General features: G+C 26.2%; 1 protein-coding gene across 2 annotated transcripts; it reads left to right on the top strand.

The window, feature by feature from the left end:
* Positions 1-34: 34 nt before the first annotated feature.
* LOC135923178 (uncharacterized) lies at positions 35-14,389 on the top strand. Of its 2 annotated transcripts, none has more exons than XM_065457778.1 (3): positions 35-163; positions 368-2,751; positions 12,353-14,389. In XM_065457778.1, exons 2-3 carry the CDS (start codon positions 373-375, stop codon positions 13,685-13,687), a joined length of 3,714 nt encoding a protein of 1,237 aa, XP_065313850.1. In that variant the 5' UTR covers positions 35-163; positions 368-372; the 3' UTR covers positions 13,688-14,389. The 2 variants fall into 2 exon arrangements, with proteins under 2 accessions (XP_065313850.1, XP_065313851.1); XM_065457779.1 differs by having other exon boundaries at positions 158-220.
* The last annotated feature ends 261 nt before the right edge of the window (positions 14,390-14,650 follow it).

Below are 14,650 nucleotides of genomic sequence, written 5' to 3'. Positions count from 1 at the left end.
ATACTCAAATCGTAAAAGAAACCTAACCTGGTTCCGTTCATATCAGCCAATTAAAAATATTGTTAAAATTTTATTTACTATTTTTTTAAACCTTAACATCCTTAATAGATTATATATATTGTCATATTGTAATATTCTGCCTAGTAACGTAATGAAATTTATGGTAAATAATCTTAAATGACATTTATTGCAATAACATAGAGAATTTTTATTAGCATAGGTATTTTATTGTAATAGATTAATCATATGTATTTATGAAATTAATGTAATAAATTAAGTAACAAAATATTCATTAGTTTTATAATAAAATATAAAATATTTATTCTTATACCATAATCTTTGCAAAATCAATTTTCTTCCTTAAAAGTCATCATGATCAATGACAAGAAGATAAAGAGAACACCTCAACATCCTCATCCTGTAGCTTTTTCTCACCCTCAACCTCATCTACAGCACAATGGTGCACCAGCTAATTTTTATTATAACAACCTACCACCTGCATTAGTTAATTCTTCCTATCAACGTCAATTCATGCTCAATAATGGCGCCATTGTAAACCAAGTTTTAAATGGGGGCCTTCCTGGCCACTACGATGCCAACCTTTTTTATCAGGCTACCCCTGCATCACCTGCTCCTTCATCTACTCATAGGAACAACAATAATAACAATGGAGCTCTGAATAGTTTAACATCTAATGTAAACAACTTGAACAACAACATCAATTTTCAGTTAAACACTGGAGCTTTCAGGCTTGCTGGACCTCACCACCAGGCTGCCTTTTTCCCAGCATCTCCCCTGATAGGCAATAGTCCTTATGTAGTGGCCTGTTCTCTGCCCTCATATTTGGCCCCACCATCTCAACATCATATGCCATTAGCACCACAATCCCAACAACAGATTTTATGGGCTTCACCATTGCCAGCAACAACACATCATCAGGGTTTCACAATGGTTCCCATAAAAAGCTCTTATTCAAACTTAATAGGGCAACCACAGCTTCAACCAGAAATTTTATCAAGCATTAGCAACAATAATCCTATGCCCTCATCTCCATCATCATCCAACAATCGTGAGTCACAACACATTGCAATCACCAATACAATAGAACCCAATGCTACAATTAATGACTCAAATACAATGGCATCAACCCTTAGCTCAAACATAATTGACATCACCCAACTCAATCAAAATTTAATTAGAACAAGTTCTAATCCCAATGCATCAATTGAACCTAATATAGCCCGAAACTTTTACAATCCACCCATCAATAATATGCCTCCTCAAGCTGCTATAATGACCTCAAATATAACAGCGATTGGGTATTCCCCTCAAAATTATTCATCTGATATGGTGTCCTTTTATTTTACACCTTCAATGGGGGCTTTTAATGAATCTAATATCATGTCATCCATCACACCAAATCAAATGATTAATCCATTGCCAAATAGCCCAGCTGAACCTCATATGCCTCTTGATGGATCTAAAAATATGCAGTTGAAGATGGGTTTAACTTTACAAAATTCAATAAACCAATCTGTCCCTTATTCTAATCAACAATCTTCAGTTAAAAAATATTCGAATACATCAGATATTAGCAATTCCACAAATAGGCTTCCTACATCTCTCATTATTCCACATAATACATCAATTACTAATAGTCCTTTATTCACTCCTTTAGCCTACAACAAAATCAGCAATATTGTAAACACTGTTAAAAAATCCACTCAAATTTTAATAGTAAATCCAGATACAGGTGACAGTTACACACCTCAAGAATTGGCAAAAGACTACAGTGATAGAAGTTCTGTAAATGAATTTAGAAATAAAATTACTAGCAAAGCATTTGCCCCTGAAGATGAAGAAAATGAATTTGATAGTTCAGAAGCCATTGAACCACATGATGCTAAACAAAATGATAGTGATAATGTTGGAGATTTTGTAATGGATACAATCAATAATGTTGAATTAAATATGGAAGAAAAACCATCAAATAATAATAAAAATGACTTGGAAAATAATGAAATACAAAATAATGAAATTTTGCTATCACCAGCTAAAGATGCTCCAGTTCATATGGATAATACTAAATTCATACCTAATTCAATTGAAATTGAAGATCAAATGGATATTGATGTAAGTAATAATGTTTCTTCAAATATTGAATTAAATGAAGATAATAATATTGACAAAGAGGGTATAATTATCATACCGGAACCTAATGTTTCCCTGGATAATTCTTTAAGTCAATACATGCAACCAAAAATCTTGAAATATTCAATTCCAGAACTTATCAACATTGGGCAATCATTAGATCCAGTATATTGCCCTGCTATACTAAAAAGCTACCCTCTCATTTTTGTCCACAATCAAGCCATGCCTAACATAAACAAAAAAATACCAGTACATGATTATCGATATCAATACAACCAAAATATTCCTACTAGAAACACCAATATTATGTACAAGAAACCCCCAAATATAAGTTCTTCATCGGAAAATGCTTGGAAATCTTTGGAACAACGCAAACATAAGATGGATACAGAAATGTTTATCACAGAGGAACTCATTGGCAAAGTTAAGGCAATACTCAACAAAATGGCCCCCAACAATTTCAATATACTCCTGGAAGATTTCAAAGAGTTGAACAAGCTTATCACTACAGATGAAAGGGTAGAGGGTGTGGTTGGTGTTATTTTCAATAAGGCCCTTCTGGAACCTGTTTATGCAGATGCCTATGCCAACTTTTTAAAGGTTTTTTTAAAACCTTTTTATTATATTCACTTTAATTTTCTATTTTATTATTTGCAACTTTTTATTCTCTTTCTAGCATAAAAAATAATTGCTCATATCTCTAATGTAATTTTTTATGATATGCATCCAATTAGGTAAGATTTAATATTGTTATATACTCTAATTCGTTAAAATCCTTACCAGATAAAACCGTCACCATTTTTATGGCTAATTATTTAATATATGAGACTACATTTACTCAAGTTATGCGATATAGAGATTTGCAAATCATGGCCAGTCCCATTAAATTTTTCTATATTTAAATAAATTAGGCTGGGTGGAAAATTAAATTATATTAATATAGAATCGTATTTAGCTTTTTATAAGATGATTTAAAAAAGGGCATGACTAAAATACGCGTCTCCGAAAACTACGCGTCCCCGGTCAAACGGGTTTAATTTATATAATATTAATAAAAAATCTTATTTAGCTTTATAAGATGAGTTAAAAAATGTTTTTTATGATTTAAAAAAAAAAGCAGATTCATATTTAGCTCATTAAATGAATATAAAAAATGTTTTTTATGATTTAAAAAAAATGATAACTCAGTAAAATTTTTAAAAAATGATAACTTAGTAAAATTTTTAAAAAATTATTTTTTTAAATTAAAAACTACGCGTCCCTGGTCAAGATACATTTTTTTTTATAAAATAAAAGCAGATTCATATTTAGCTCATTAAATGGATACAGAAAATGTTTTTTACGTGATACGTGATATATAGCGCATATGCCCTCTAGTGTTGAATGCAACAGAGCTACGCTAGGTTTTCCTCATTTCCATCTTATTGGAATTAATTTAATTTAGGTATAAAAGTCAAAATATGAGGAGCCCTCCACACGTTTGTGGGCAAGCCGCATGTACTTGTAGGCGCAACATTTCGAAAAACATTACTTATACCTCTATAGGCTTATTTAAAAGGGAGTGGGACAACAAAAGAGCCTATACCCTAGAATTACAGTGAAAGTTAATTACATTATGGTGAGTTGAGGACAATTTTAAATTAAAAAAAAACAATTTTTAGTAAGGAAATGCAAAAGAATACTTATAGGAGGATTTGAATGGTTGTTGATATTGGAAATATTTGAGATTTAAAAAAAAGTGGTAACTTAGTAAAATTTTTAAAATACTAATTTTTTACTTAGAAAAACACGCGTCCCCGGTCAAGATACATTTTTAAAAATAAAAGCAGATTCATATTTTGCTCATTAAATGGATACAGAAAATGTTTTTTTTGATTTAAAAAAAGTGGTAACTTAGTAAAATTTCTAAAAAAAACAATTTTTTTCATTTTTTGACTAAAATACGCGTCCCCAGTCAAGATAGATTATTTTTATAAAAATGAATACAGAATCGTGTATAGTTTTTCAAGGAGATTCCGAAAATGGTATTTATAATTTTTTTTTAAAAATTATTTTCGAAAATTTTTTTTGACTAAACTACGCGTCCCCCGGTCAAGATACATTTTTTTAAAAAAAATAAAAGTAGATTCAAATTTAGCATATTAAATGGATACAGAAAATGTTTTTTTTTATTTAAAAAAAAGTGGTAACTTAGTAAAATTTTGAAAAAACACTTTTTTCATTTTTTGACTAAACTACGCGTCTCCGGTCAAGATAGATTATTTCCATTTATTGTAACAAGTTCAACTAAAACATTCATAAATATCTCTTCACACATTTGAATATGAATGCTTTTTTTAAGCAAAATTTTTTAATATTATTTTCATTCTTCTTTAAAATACTGACTGTAGGCTTTTTAACAATGTCTTCTTCCAAAAATTTGGTTTTTCTATTTAAATATTCCTCAAAGATTATAGAATGATGTCTTTTTAAATGTCTTTCCAGGTTAGTATTGTGTGAACCTTTTATCATTATGTGGCAGGTTTTGCACTCAGAATCCCCTTTAGTTGTATTATAATACTCTGACAAAATATCTTTTAATTTTACACTAAAAAAACAATTTAATTTGTTTAAAACTTAAAAGTATAGACACATAGAAATATTTTTTTTATTAAGGCTGCATCCAAAATCTTAAAAATATAAATAAATTTTGAAGAAAAAAATTACATAATCTATTTTTAATGTAAAAATAAAATAGTGTTCAATTTCATTTTTCATATTTATAAAAATTTCACAAATTTTTATAAAAGAATGTACAATTTATCTTAATACCCATAGACTTTTATACTAATATATTTTAGTGTCAAAATAATTAAGGAAGCATAAGAGTGCACAACCTTTGGTGCAAAAATGACTTAAAAATTAGATATTCTAAAGAAAATAGGAAAATTTGGAAGGAAAAAGAAAAAACAAAACTTGAATTATGATCTAATGAAAAAGAAATTTTAACTGTAAAGGCTAAATTTAATAAATTATAATCTGGTAAAAATAAAAAATTATAATTTAAAAGATGCTGGAAAATTATATTATTTTTATCACAATTTTATTTAACTCAAATATAATAATTTTTATATATATTTATGGAAAGATTATCTTTCAAAATAGGATTATTGGTTTTCCCAACTGTTTATAAAATATTGATATAATTATTTACAACATAGTATATATTAATTAAGTATATAAAAGATCTAAATATAACTATTATCAAATAATAGGTTCTTAATAACTGAAAGGTAATATAAAATAATAAATACAATTAAATATTTATAATCATATCAAGCATTTTTAAATATTTTAATTTTTTTAAAGCTTAAATGTGTCCAAAGTGTTTTGTTATTAATTTGTGAAAATTTTAAGATTTTTTCAAAACATTTTGGATGCAGCATAAATAAAATAATATGATAATATTTATTTTGATTAATTTAAATTTAATTGGCAAAAAATCATATTTTTAATAGCACAATAATCACTTAATAAAATTTTATAAAACAAATAAACAAAGTTATTATATAAGATATAATTATAAAATATTATTACTTGCAGTTAAAAAAAATTCCAAATATTTCACTTTCAAATCAAAATACTCAAAGTATTCCTAATAAGAGCAAATAAATTATCACAATTAAAATATTATTACTTACACTATAAAATAATTCATGGTATATCTCTAAATAAAATGAAATGAAGTCCCAGAAGAAAAACGAAAAAACGCTAATATATAATAAATGATTCCACGAAAAAATTAATAAAATTATAAAAATTTTATATTATTTAAATTTTTATGTTAGAAATTTTTTTATAATACCCTGAACCCTTGAACCCTCCACTTTTTAAAAGGGTTCGGGTTCAGCCAAAATATGAAGGCTCCGGGTCCGGGTTCACATCCCTTTTTCGAAAATTAATTTTTTTTTAAATAAAAAATTATAAATACCATTTTCGGAATCTCCTTGAATAACTATACACGATTCTATATTCATTTTTATAAAAGACGCGTATTTTAGTCAAAAAATGAAAAAAAAGTGTTTTTTCAAAATTTTACTAAGTTACCACTTTTTTTAAATAAAAAAAACATTTTCTGTATCCATTTAATGAGCTAAATATGAATCTGCTTTTATTTTTTAAAAAAAAATGTATCTTGACCGGGGACGCGTAGGGACGCTTAGTTTTTTTATGTAAAAAATTAATATTTTAAAAATTTTATTAAGTTATCATTTTTTTTAAATCATAAAAAACATTTTCTATATTCATTTAATGAGCTAAATATGAATCTGCTTTTATTTTTTAAAATAAATTGTATCTTGACCGGGGACGCGTAGTTTTTTGATGTAAAATAATTATTTTTTTTTTAAATCATAAAAAACATTTTTTAATCGTCTTATAAAGCTAAATAATATTTTTTATTAATATTATATAAATTAAACCCGTTTGACCGGGGACGCGTATTTTAGTCATACCCTTTAAAAAAATGTTTTTTTTTAATTTAAAAAAATATAGTAAAATTTTAAAATTTTTTTTTTACATGACTTTAATACGCGCCCCTAGGCACCCTCTATCAAAGAAGTTTAATTTATAAAATAGAATGCAGAATCATATATAGCTTTAAAAGGAATCAAAAAATGTTAATATTATATTTTAAAATTTTTTATAACTTATTAGCTTTTGAAAAAACACATTAAAAAAATGAATACCATCATTTTCTGAATCTCCCTGAAAAGCTAAACATGATTCTGCATTCATTTTTTAAAAATAATGTGTGGCGCATATTTTAGTCAAAAAATTTCTTTTTTGATAATTTAATTTTTTTTAAAAAAATGAATACGGCCATTTTCTAATTCTCCTTAAAAAGCTAAACATGATTCTGCTTTCATTTTTTTTAAATGTATTGATGGTGCAAAATTTTTTTTTTCGATAATTATAATTTTTTTATTAAAATGATTACTATTATTTTTTGAATCTTCTTGAAAAGCTAAACATGATTCTGCTCATTTTTTAAAAATAATGTTTATTTACTGAAAAAAGTGTTTTTTCAAAACCCACTAAGTTATAAAAAATTATAAACTTAATACATTTTCTAAATCCTTTTAATGAGCTTTTTACTAGTTGTGCAGATAATTCAAAACATTTCCTATTTATTAATTTATTTGGAAATAAAATTATTTGACAAAAAATTGTTAAATAACATATTTATATATTCTTATAATTTTTGCAAGTTAAATAATTTTATTTACAAACGAATTAAAAAATATGGAAATGTTTTGAATTAAATCTGCACAACACTGTATGTTACTAATTTTTTAAATTAAAAAAAACATTTTTTTAAAATCATCTTTTAAAGTTAAATACGATTTTATAATTTAAATTAAGCTTTTAGCCATGCCCTCAAATGGCTGATCAAACATTTCAACTGATCTCTTTCAATTTTGATAAAAATTTGATCAAAAATGAAATTGTCAGATGCTAAATGATTGGGGTTAAATTTAAAGCGAAATTAGTTTGAATATTGATTCTAATATTAATAACTGTCAATAATTGATAATTCTGAGAAAGAAGTCATTATTTTTTTTTTAAATAAGCCATTAAAAATATTTTGAGTTTGGCTTGTAAATCTGGCTTCGGTTCTAACACATTATTTTTATATTTAAATTATTATTTAATATTCGGTCTTTTAGTAAATGGGTAATTCCATAAATTGACCAGAGATTTGGTCGACCTTTGAAAATGAATGAAACTTGGTAATTGTTATAAATACGATATAATATATTAAATGTTATAAACGTCATATAATATATTATTATGATGATTGACATTATTGATATTTTTTATACAACGAGATAATAAAGTCATATGTAGTTTAAATTAGTAAAGTAATTATAATGTATATTTTATATAAATCTAAATTTAATGTCTTAGCCCAAATATATCCTGAGTTATTGGCCTTCAAAGTTCGATGTGAACATTTTTCTCTTTTAACGAATCTAAAATATAAATGTAGCCCTTAAATTTCTCCTTAAGAAAATGCAAAAATTATTTTTAAAATATCTTCAGTGTCATTGTATTTCCGGTAAAACAAAAAAATATTTTGAAAAGTGCCACATTTAAAATGATGAAACTCGTGAAATATGTGTATTGGCAGTATATTTACAAATAAATAAAAAATATTAATTATTAATGGAAAAAATTAGAATTTAAATTTAATTTTTATAATTTGGAATAAAAAATTCAATTATAAAGATGTATGAAACTCATCAAATCAAATAATATTACCAATATATTTATATATAAGCGAATATATTAACGTAGAAAATAATCCAAATTTTATTTAGTTTTATAATTTTAAGGATAAAAAATCAATTGGGTGCTATCTATAAAAATAATTATAATATATTTTCCTTTTATTAGGGTAGAAAGTCTTATTTTTAAAAAATTTCTAGTGTATATGTTAGTGTCAATGTGTTATTTTTACAACTTTATATCCTATTTTGAGCGCGTTTTTAAAAATTTAAAAATCTGATTTTCCGGAAATGTATTCCAACATTTTTGTAATACCTACCCTATGAATTTCAGACAATTTTTCCATGAATTTTTAAACTTAATATAATTTATATTAGATTTTCCATATATATAAATTATAAATGGCTTAAAGGTTAACAGCAAAATTGTCAGTTATTCCAAACATGATAGAATATATTTCCTGTAAAATCCGTTTTTTAAATTTAAAAAGCGCTCTCAAAAAATGATTTAAAGTAGTAAAAATAACACATTGCCTGACAAAACACATTGACGCTAATATATATAATAATTTTTATAGAAATTATAATGTTTATTTATAATATACAGGGTTTCCCATTCAAAAAAGGAAAAGTCCCAATTAAAAAAGGAAAAGTTTCAATCATTAAAGGAAAAGGTCCGATCAAAAAGGAAAAGTGTCAATCATAAAAGGAAAAGTGTCAATTAAAAAAGTAAAATTCTCAAAAAGAAAGAAAAAAGTCCGATCAAAAAAAGTGTCAAACAAAAAAGGAAAAGGTCCAATCAAGAAAGGAAAAGTGTCAATCGTAAAGGAAAATTCCCAAAAGGAAAGGAAAAGTGTCAATCAAAAAAGGAAAATTCCCATTCAAAAAGGAAAATAGTAATTTTTTAAAATTTTTTGTCAATTTTTATTTATTTTTGTTATTCCTTCTTAATTTATATCTAAATTTTTGCGATTTCTTTAGGTTTTTTTCTTACTGATCTTTTCTCAATTTATTTCTAACTTTTTGCGATTTTCACTTTTATTTTTCTTACTATATCCTCAATTTATTTTTCTTCTCAGACTATTCTTTTGTATTTTTAAAAATAATTTATAAATTTAGGTCCATTTTTCTAACAATTCTTTACGTTTTTTTCATTATACATACAATATTCTTTTTATAATTTTTTCATTGTAATCTTTTACATACATTTCTAACCTTTTCAATCTGTTTAAGTCATTTTTAATCTTTATTTTTTTGAGCATTTCTAAATTTTTTTCTTCTTATTTTTGATAATTATTTTTTAAAATTGTATTTAATGTTTTTGGCAGATAATATAATAACAATTGCTAAATTAAATTAATCGTTTGGTTATAGTGTACCTTTTTAAAATTAAATACGCTTGACTGTAATACCAAACGATATGTAAATTAATAAAATATAATCATTTTTAAATTCTTATTTTTAAAATTATCAAAAATGAGAAGAAAAATCATTGAGAAAAGCTGAAAAAAATAAAGAGATTAAAAAGGTTAGAAATGTATGTAAAAGATTACAATGAAAAAATCATAAAAAGAATATTGTATGTATGATGAAAAAAAAGTAAGGAATTGTTAAAAAATGGACCTAAATTTATAAATTATTTTTAAAAATACAAAAGAATTATCAAAAATGAGAAGGAAAATTAATTGAGAGAAGATACAGTAAGAAAAATAAAAGTAAAAAAAATCGCAAAAAGTTAGAAATAAATTGAGAAAAGATCAGTAAAAAAAACGTAAAGAATTGTTAAAAAAATGAACCTAAATTTATAAATTTATTTTAAAAATACAAAAGAATTATCAAAAATGAGAAGAAAAATATATTGAGAGAAGATATAGTAAGAAAAATAAAAGTAAAGAAAAATCGCAAAAAGTTAAAAATAAACTGAGAAAAGATACAGTAAGAAAAAATCGTAAAGAAATCGCAAAAATTTAGAAATAAATTAAGAAAGAAAAAAAAAATTTAAAAAAATTACTATTTTTCTTTTTTGAATGTGAATTTTCCTTTTTTGATTGACACCTTTCCTTTTGGGAATTTTCCTTTGGGGATTTTCCTTTTTCGATTGACACTTTTCCTTTTTTGATTGGACCTTTTCCTTTTTTGATTAGACTTTTACCTTTCTTTTTGGTAATTTTCCTTTTTTGATTGACACTTTTCCTTTTTTGTTTAGACCTTTTCCTTTTTTGATTGAACTTTTTCCTTTTATGATTGACCCTTTTCCTTTTTTGATAGGACCTTTTCCTTTTATGATTGAAACTTTTCCTTTTTTGATTGCGACTTTTTTCCTTTTTTGAATGGGAAACCCTGTAAAATGGATATTTTTATTTATAAAACATTATAATTATTCTAAAAATAGCACCCTCTATATATTAATTAATTTATTCCTAAAATTATAAAAAACTAAATACAATTTAAATTCTTATTTACTTGATTATTATTAATATTTAAATATATTAGTAATGGACATATTTAGTAAATTTCATTATTTTAAACACATGTAAGGGCTGTGCCGATATTAAAATCATATGGTTATAAATCTGATCTCAGAATTTATACAAGTTAAGCAGTAAATTTTTAATGCTTAACAATCTTGGAATATTAATAAAACTTTAAATAATTTATCAAACAAAAATATTTTAAAGCAGCATCGGCAAAGGAAATGAGCCTATGTTTTGGATCGGTTTTTAACAATTTTTTGCCGATCTGATCCAGAACAAATTCTTGATCTACCAATTCTCACGTTTCCTTATAATAATTTGTTTCATAACAAGTTTTAATGTTATATCGATACTCCAATATGTTTATGCATAAAAAATTAGCTGCCAATCTAGTGCCAATATACACATTTATAAACATGCAATTTTAATATCGACAGAGCCCTAATTTTTTATTCCTAAGATTTTAAAAAACTAAATAAAATTTAAATTCTTATTTTCTCCATTAATATTTTTACTTTAATATTTAAGTATAAAACATGTTTAGTGAGCTTCATCGTTTCATATTAGGACCTTCTCAAAATAATTTTTTTTTGTTTTACCTGTAATAAAATGACATTGAAATATATTTTAAAGTAATTTTTGCATTTTCTGAATGAGAATTTTGAGTGCTACAAAATGATATATAATTTGTTACTTTCGATTAAAAATATTTTGAGTAATTTTCGTTAAAAAAGAGAAAAAGGCTCTCATCGAACTTTGAAGGTCCATAACTCGAGATATATTTGAGCTAGAGCATTAAAATTTTGATTTGTATAAAATATACAATCTATTTAATCTTCGTGCCAAGTTTCATTTATTTTAAAAATGATCGTCTGAAAATCACGTTATTTTAGTCGATTTGTCATAAAATTACCCAAATATTTAATTTTTTGATGTCATTTTCTAAAGTTTGACCTTTCATGTCTCAAAAAATATATGAGCTACAATAAATTTTTATACTGCTTTAGTTACTTGTACCTTAGGTTGTATATAAAGTTGCATCCAGATCCCATGGGGTCAGGAGAATATCATTTGTTTGAGATTGAATTACCCCATTACTTGTGATACATAAGCTGAGTCATAACTTGAAGCAACTGAGCCATTAACCCATTAATCACCAATGTTTGATTTTTGAAATATCAACTTTGTTAAATAATTCTCTTGTTTTATAATTTATAAATTAAGAAAAGGTGTGGCCTGTCTCGCCATATCTTTTTCTTTTAAAATGCAAACAAAAATTTTTTGAACTTATTTAGTAAAATTTATAAGCTTTTAAAATTTCTATATTTTTTTCGAGGATGAAAATTCAAAAAAAAATTAATTTAGATAAAATGTGAATCAGAATCATATTTAAAAAAATTTTATTTTTATTATGTAAACCTAATTATATTTTTTAAATAAAAATACCTTTTCCCAAAGATTCTAGCTAATCTCTGCAATGTCACAACTTGCAAACCAATGTCTGTGCTGCTCAATATGTCTCAGAAGGAGTTTTACACAGATGGAGAATTAAAATCAATCAAAGATAAGGAATGGAATAAAAAAATTGAGGAGGCTACAAATGAGACTGAACGGCGATTCCTGGAGGAAGATTACCATGAATATCTGCTTAAGACTCAGGACCGTTATCTAGGGAATATCAAGTTCCTAAGCGAACTTTACAAACATGCCCTTATCAGTGACAAAATATTTAGCGATTGTGTCAATACACTTTTCAAAACCAAAACGGACTTAGCATATGAAGGCCTATGCAACCTTCTGCGTTTTGCGGGTAAAGTTTACATTGACCGAAATAAAGTACAGAAGGATCACTTAATAGACGACCTTATTTTAAGCTTTTCAGATTTAGTGCAGGAGAATTTACTTCCCCCTCGGATTCGTTTTATGATCATTGATATCATAGAGCTAAAAAATAACGATTGGGTGCCTCGTAGAGATGAAGAAGTTCCTAAAACGTTTGAGCAGATTGACAAGGAGATAGCCCTTGAAAATGAGGAAGGCAATAAAATAGCGGCAGCTGCTACAGCCAAAAAACATTATATCAAAAATAATAAAATGTATAGCAAACCTCGATCCATTAGTCCCCTCACTGCAGCCACTAACTTGCCAGAGGAAACAAAGAGCCTAGCCTGTAGACCTTCCTCCATCGTCCCAAGGCAGACCAATCCGCCTATTGAACAAATGAAGCTGGCTCCCAAAAAATGGAAACTCGCTAAAAGTATGCCAAACACGTTACTAAGTGCGGCACCTATCCCTCTGCTTAGCCTCTCCACTGATAAACCATTGGCTTCTCCCCCTACCCCTTCAATCGTTCCTTCTGATGTTACCTTCAATGATATTCTCACTGAATATTTTTCTAACGACCAGAATATAGAGTTAGTTCAAGCTTGCCTCGCATTCAACTTATCCACTGTTCTAGCCATTCCTTCCGTTTTCAATCACGTGTTTGATCAACCCTTGACAAAGCGACACAAATATGGTGCAGCCCTTTCCGCTCTTTTGAATGCCAACTGCATTGTTTTAAAAGACGTGATTCAGGCAATGGCCTCTTACCTTACTGCAGTCGAAGACCATTTGGAAGATTACCCTATGCTGTTTGAATATTTGGCAGATGTCTTGAAACCTTTAATAATCCCTGGTGATAGTAATATGAGTGAGTATTACGATATTCTATTGACTAGCTTACCTAATGAGAGTCACCGGAGTGCACTGACCATTGCTCTGAATAAAAATGATATATCTTTTTCTTCATAATCTTGTGGGGTTTTTGAGTCTTGAAGAAGCCTATCATCTCCAAAATCGTTAGTTATACTTTTCGCTTTACGTCATAATTTGGATCTCTTCATATTATGTATTATCATACATGCTTCGATAATAAGGAGACCAAATAAATCAACCGTAACATATTTATGATATTCTACGAATGAATCACATGATACGAATTCCTAATTTATTTAAATGATGAAAAAATTTGACACTTTTATAATGTTTCGCCACTAACATGCATTAAATCGAACGGTGAAAACACTTTATATAAATCAAATTTTTTGAGCGCCTTCTCTTTAATTTTTGCATGTTAATTTTTTTATATTTCTTAAAAATATGTAATTCTTTCCTGGATATGTATAACATTTACGTTTAAATTAGTCAATATATTTTTTTTATTTTTACTTATATAAATATATATATAATATTTAATTACCATATGATAAAATTCAAAAATATTTATCAGTTTCCAAAAGGATATATATAAAATGTTACTTTACAATTTTTTTTAAAAAATATTTTGCAAATATCGCGCTATATATGTTCATTTATTATGTTTCCATGACTTGTGAATTTTAATTTCTTTATATAATTTAAAATGGGAAATAAATTTTTTTAAAAATAAATTTTTTTATATTTCGCGATCGACGAAATACGAAATTAATAACGATTAAAAGTCGATGATGAAGATTCGAGCGCATTTACTTGTAATTGTATTGATTAATAATTAAATAAATAAAATGTATCTTCCACTTTGTTGGGATTGAAAGGGCTTTGTTATTTGCTAGGCTTGGTTTTATTATATTATATTTTGCCAAACATTTTATAATGAATTATTTAAATTATCTGTTGGTTTGTCGTCTATACCCAGGGTTGCCAAATCAAAATTTTCAAATTGTGAGATAATTTTTACGGATTCTGCATACTAAGGCCGGATGAGGGGGTAGGACT

This window comes from Gordionus sp. m RMFG-2023, chromosome 2 (genome assembly GCF_954871325.1).
Source record: "Gordionus sp. m RMFG-2023 chromosome 2, tfGorSpeb1-WG-v2, whole genome shotgun sequence".
In the NCBI taxonomy this organism is placed as follows: Eukaryota; Metazoa; Nematomorpha; class Gordioida; order Chordodea; family Parachordodidae; genus Gordionus; species Gordionus sp. m RMFG-2023.
Note: the sequence above shows the minus strand (reverse complement) of the source record. Positions and strands in the feature narration are given on the sequence as shown.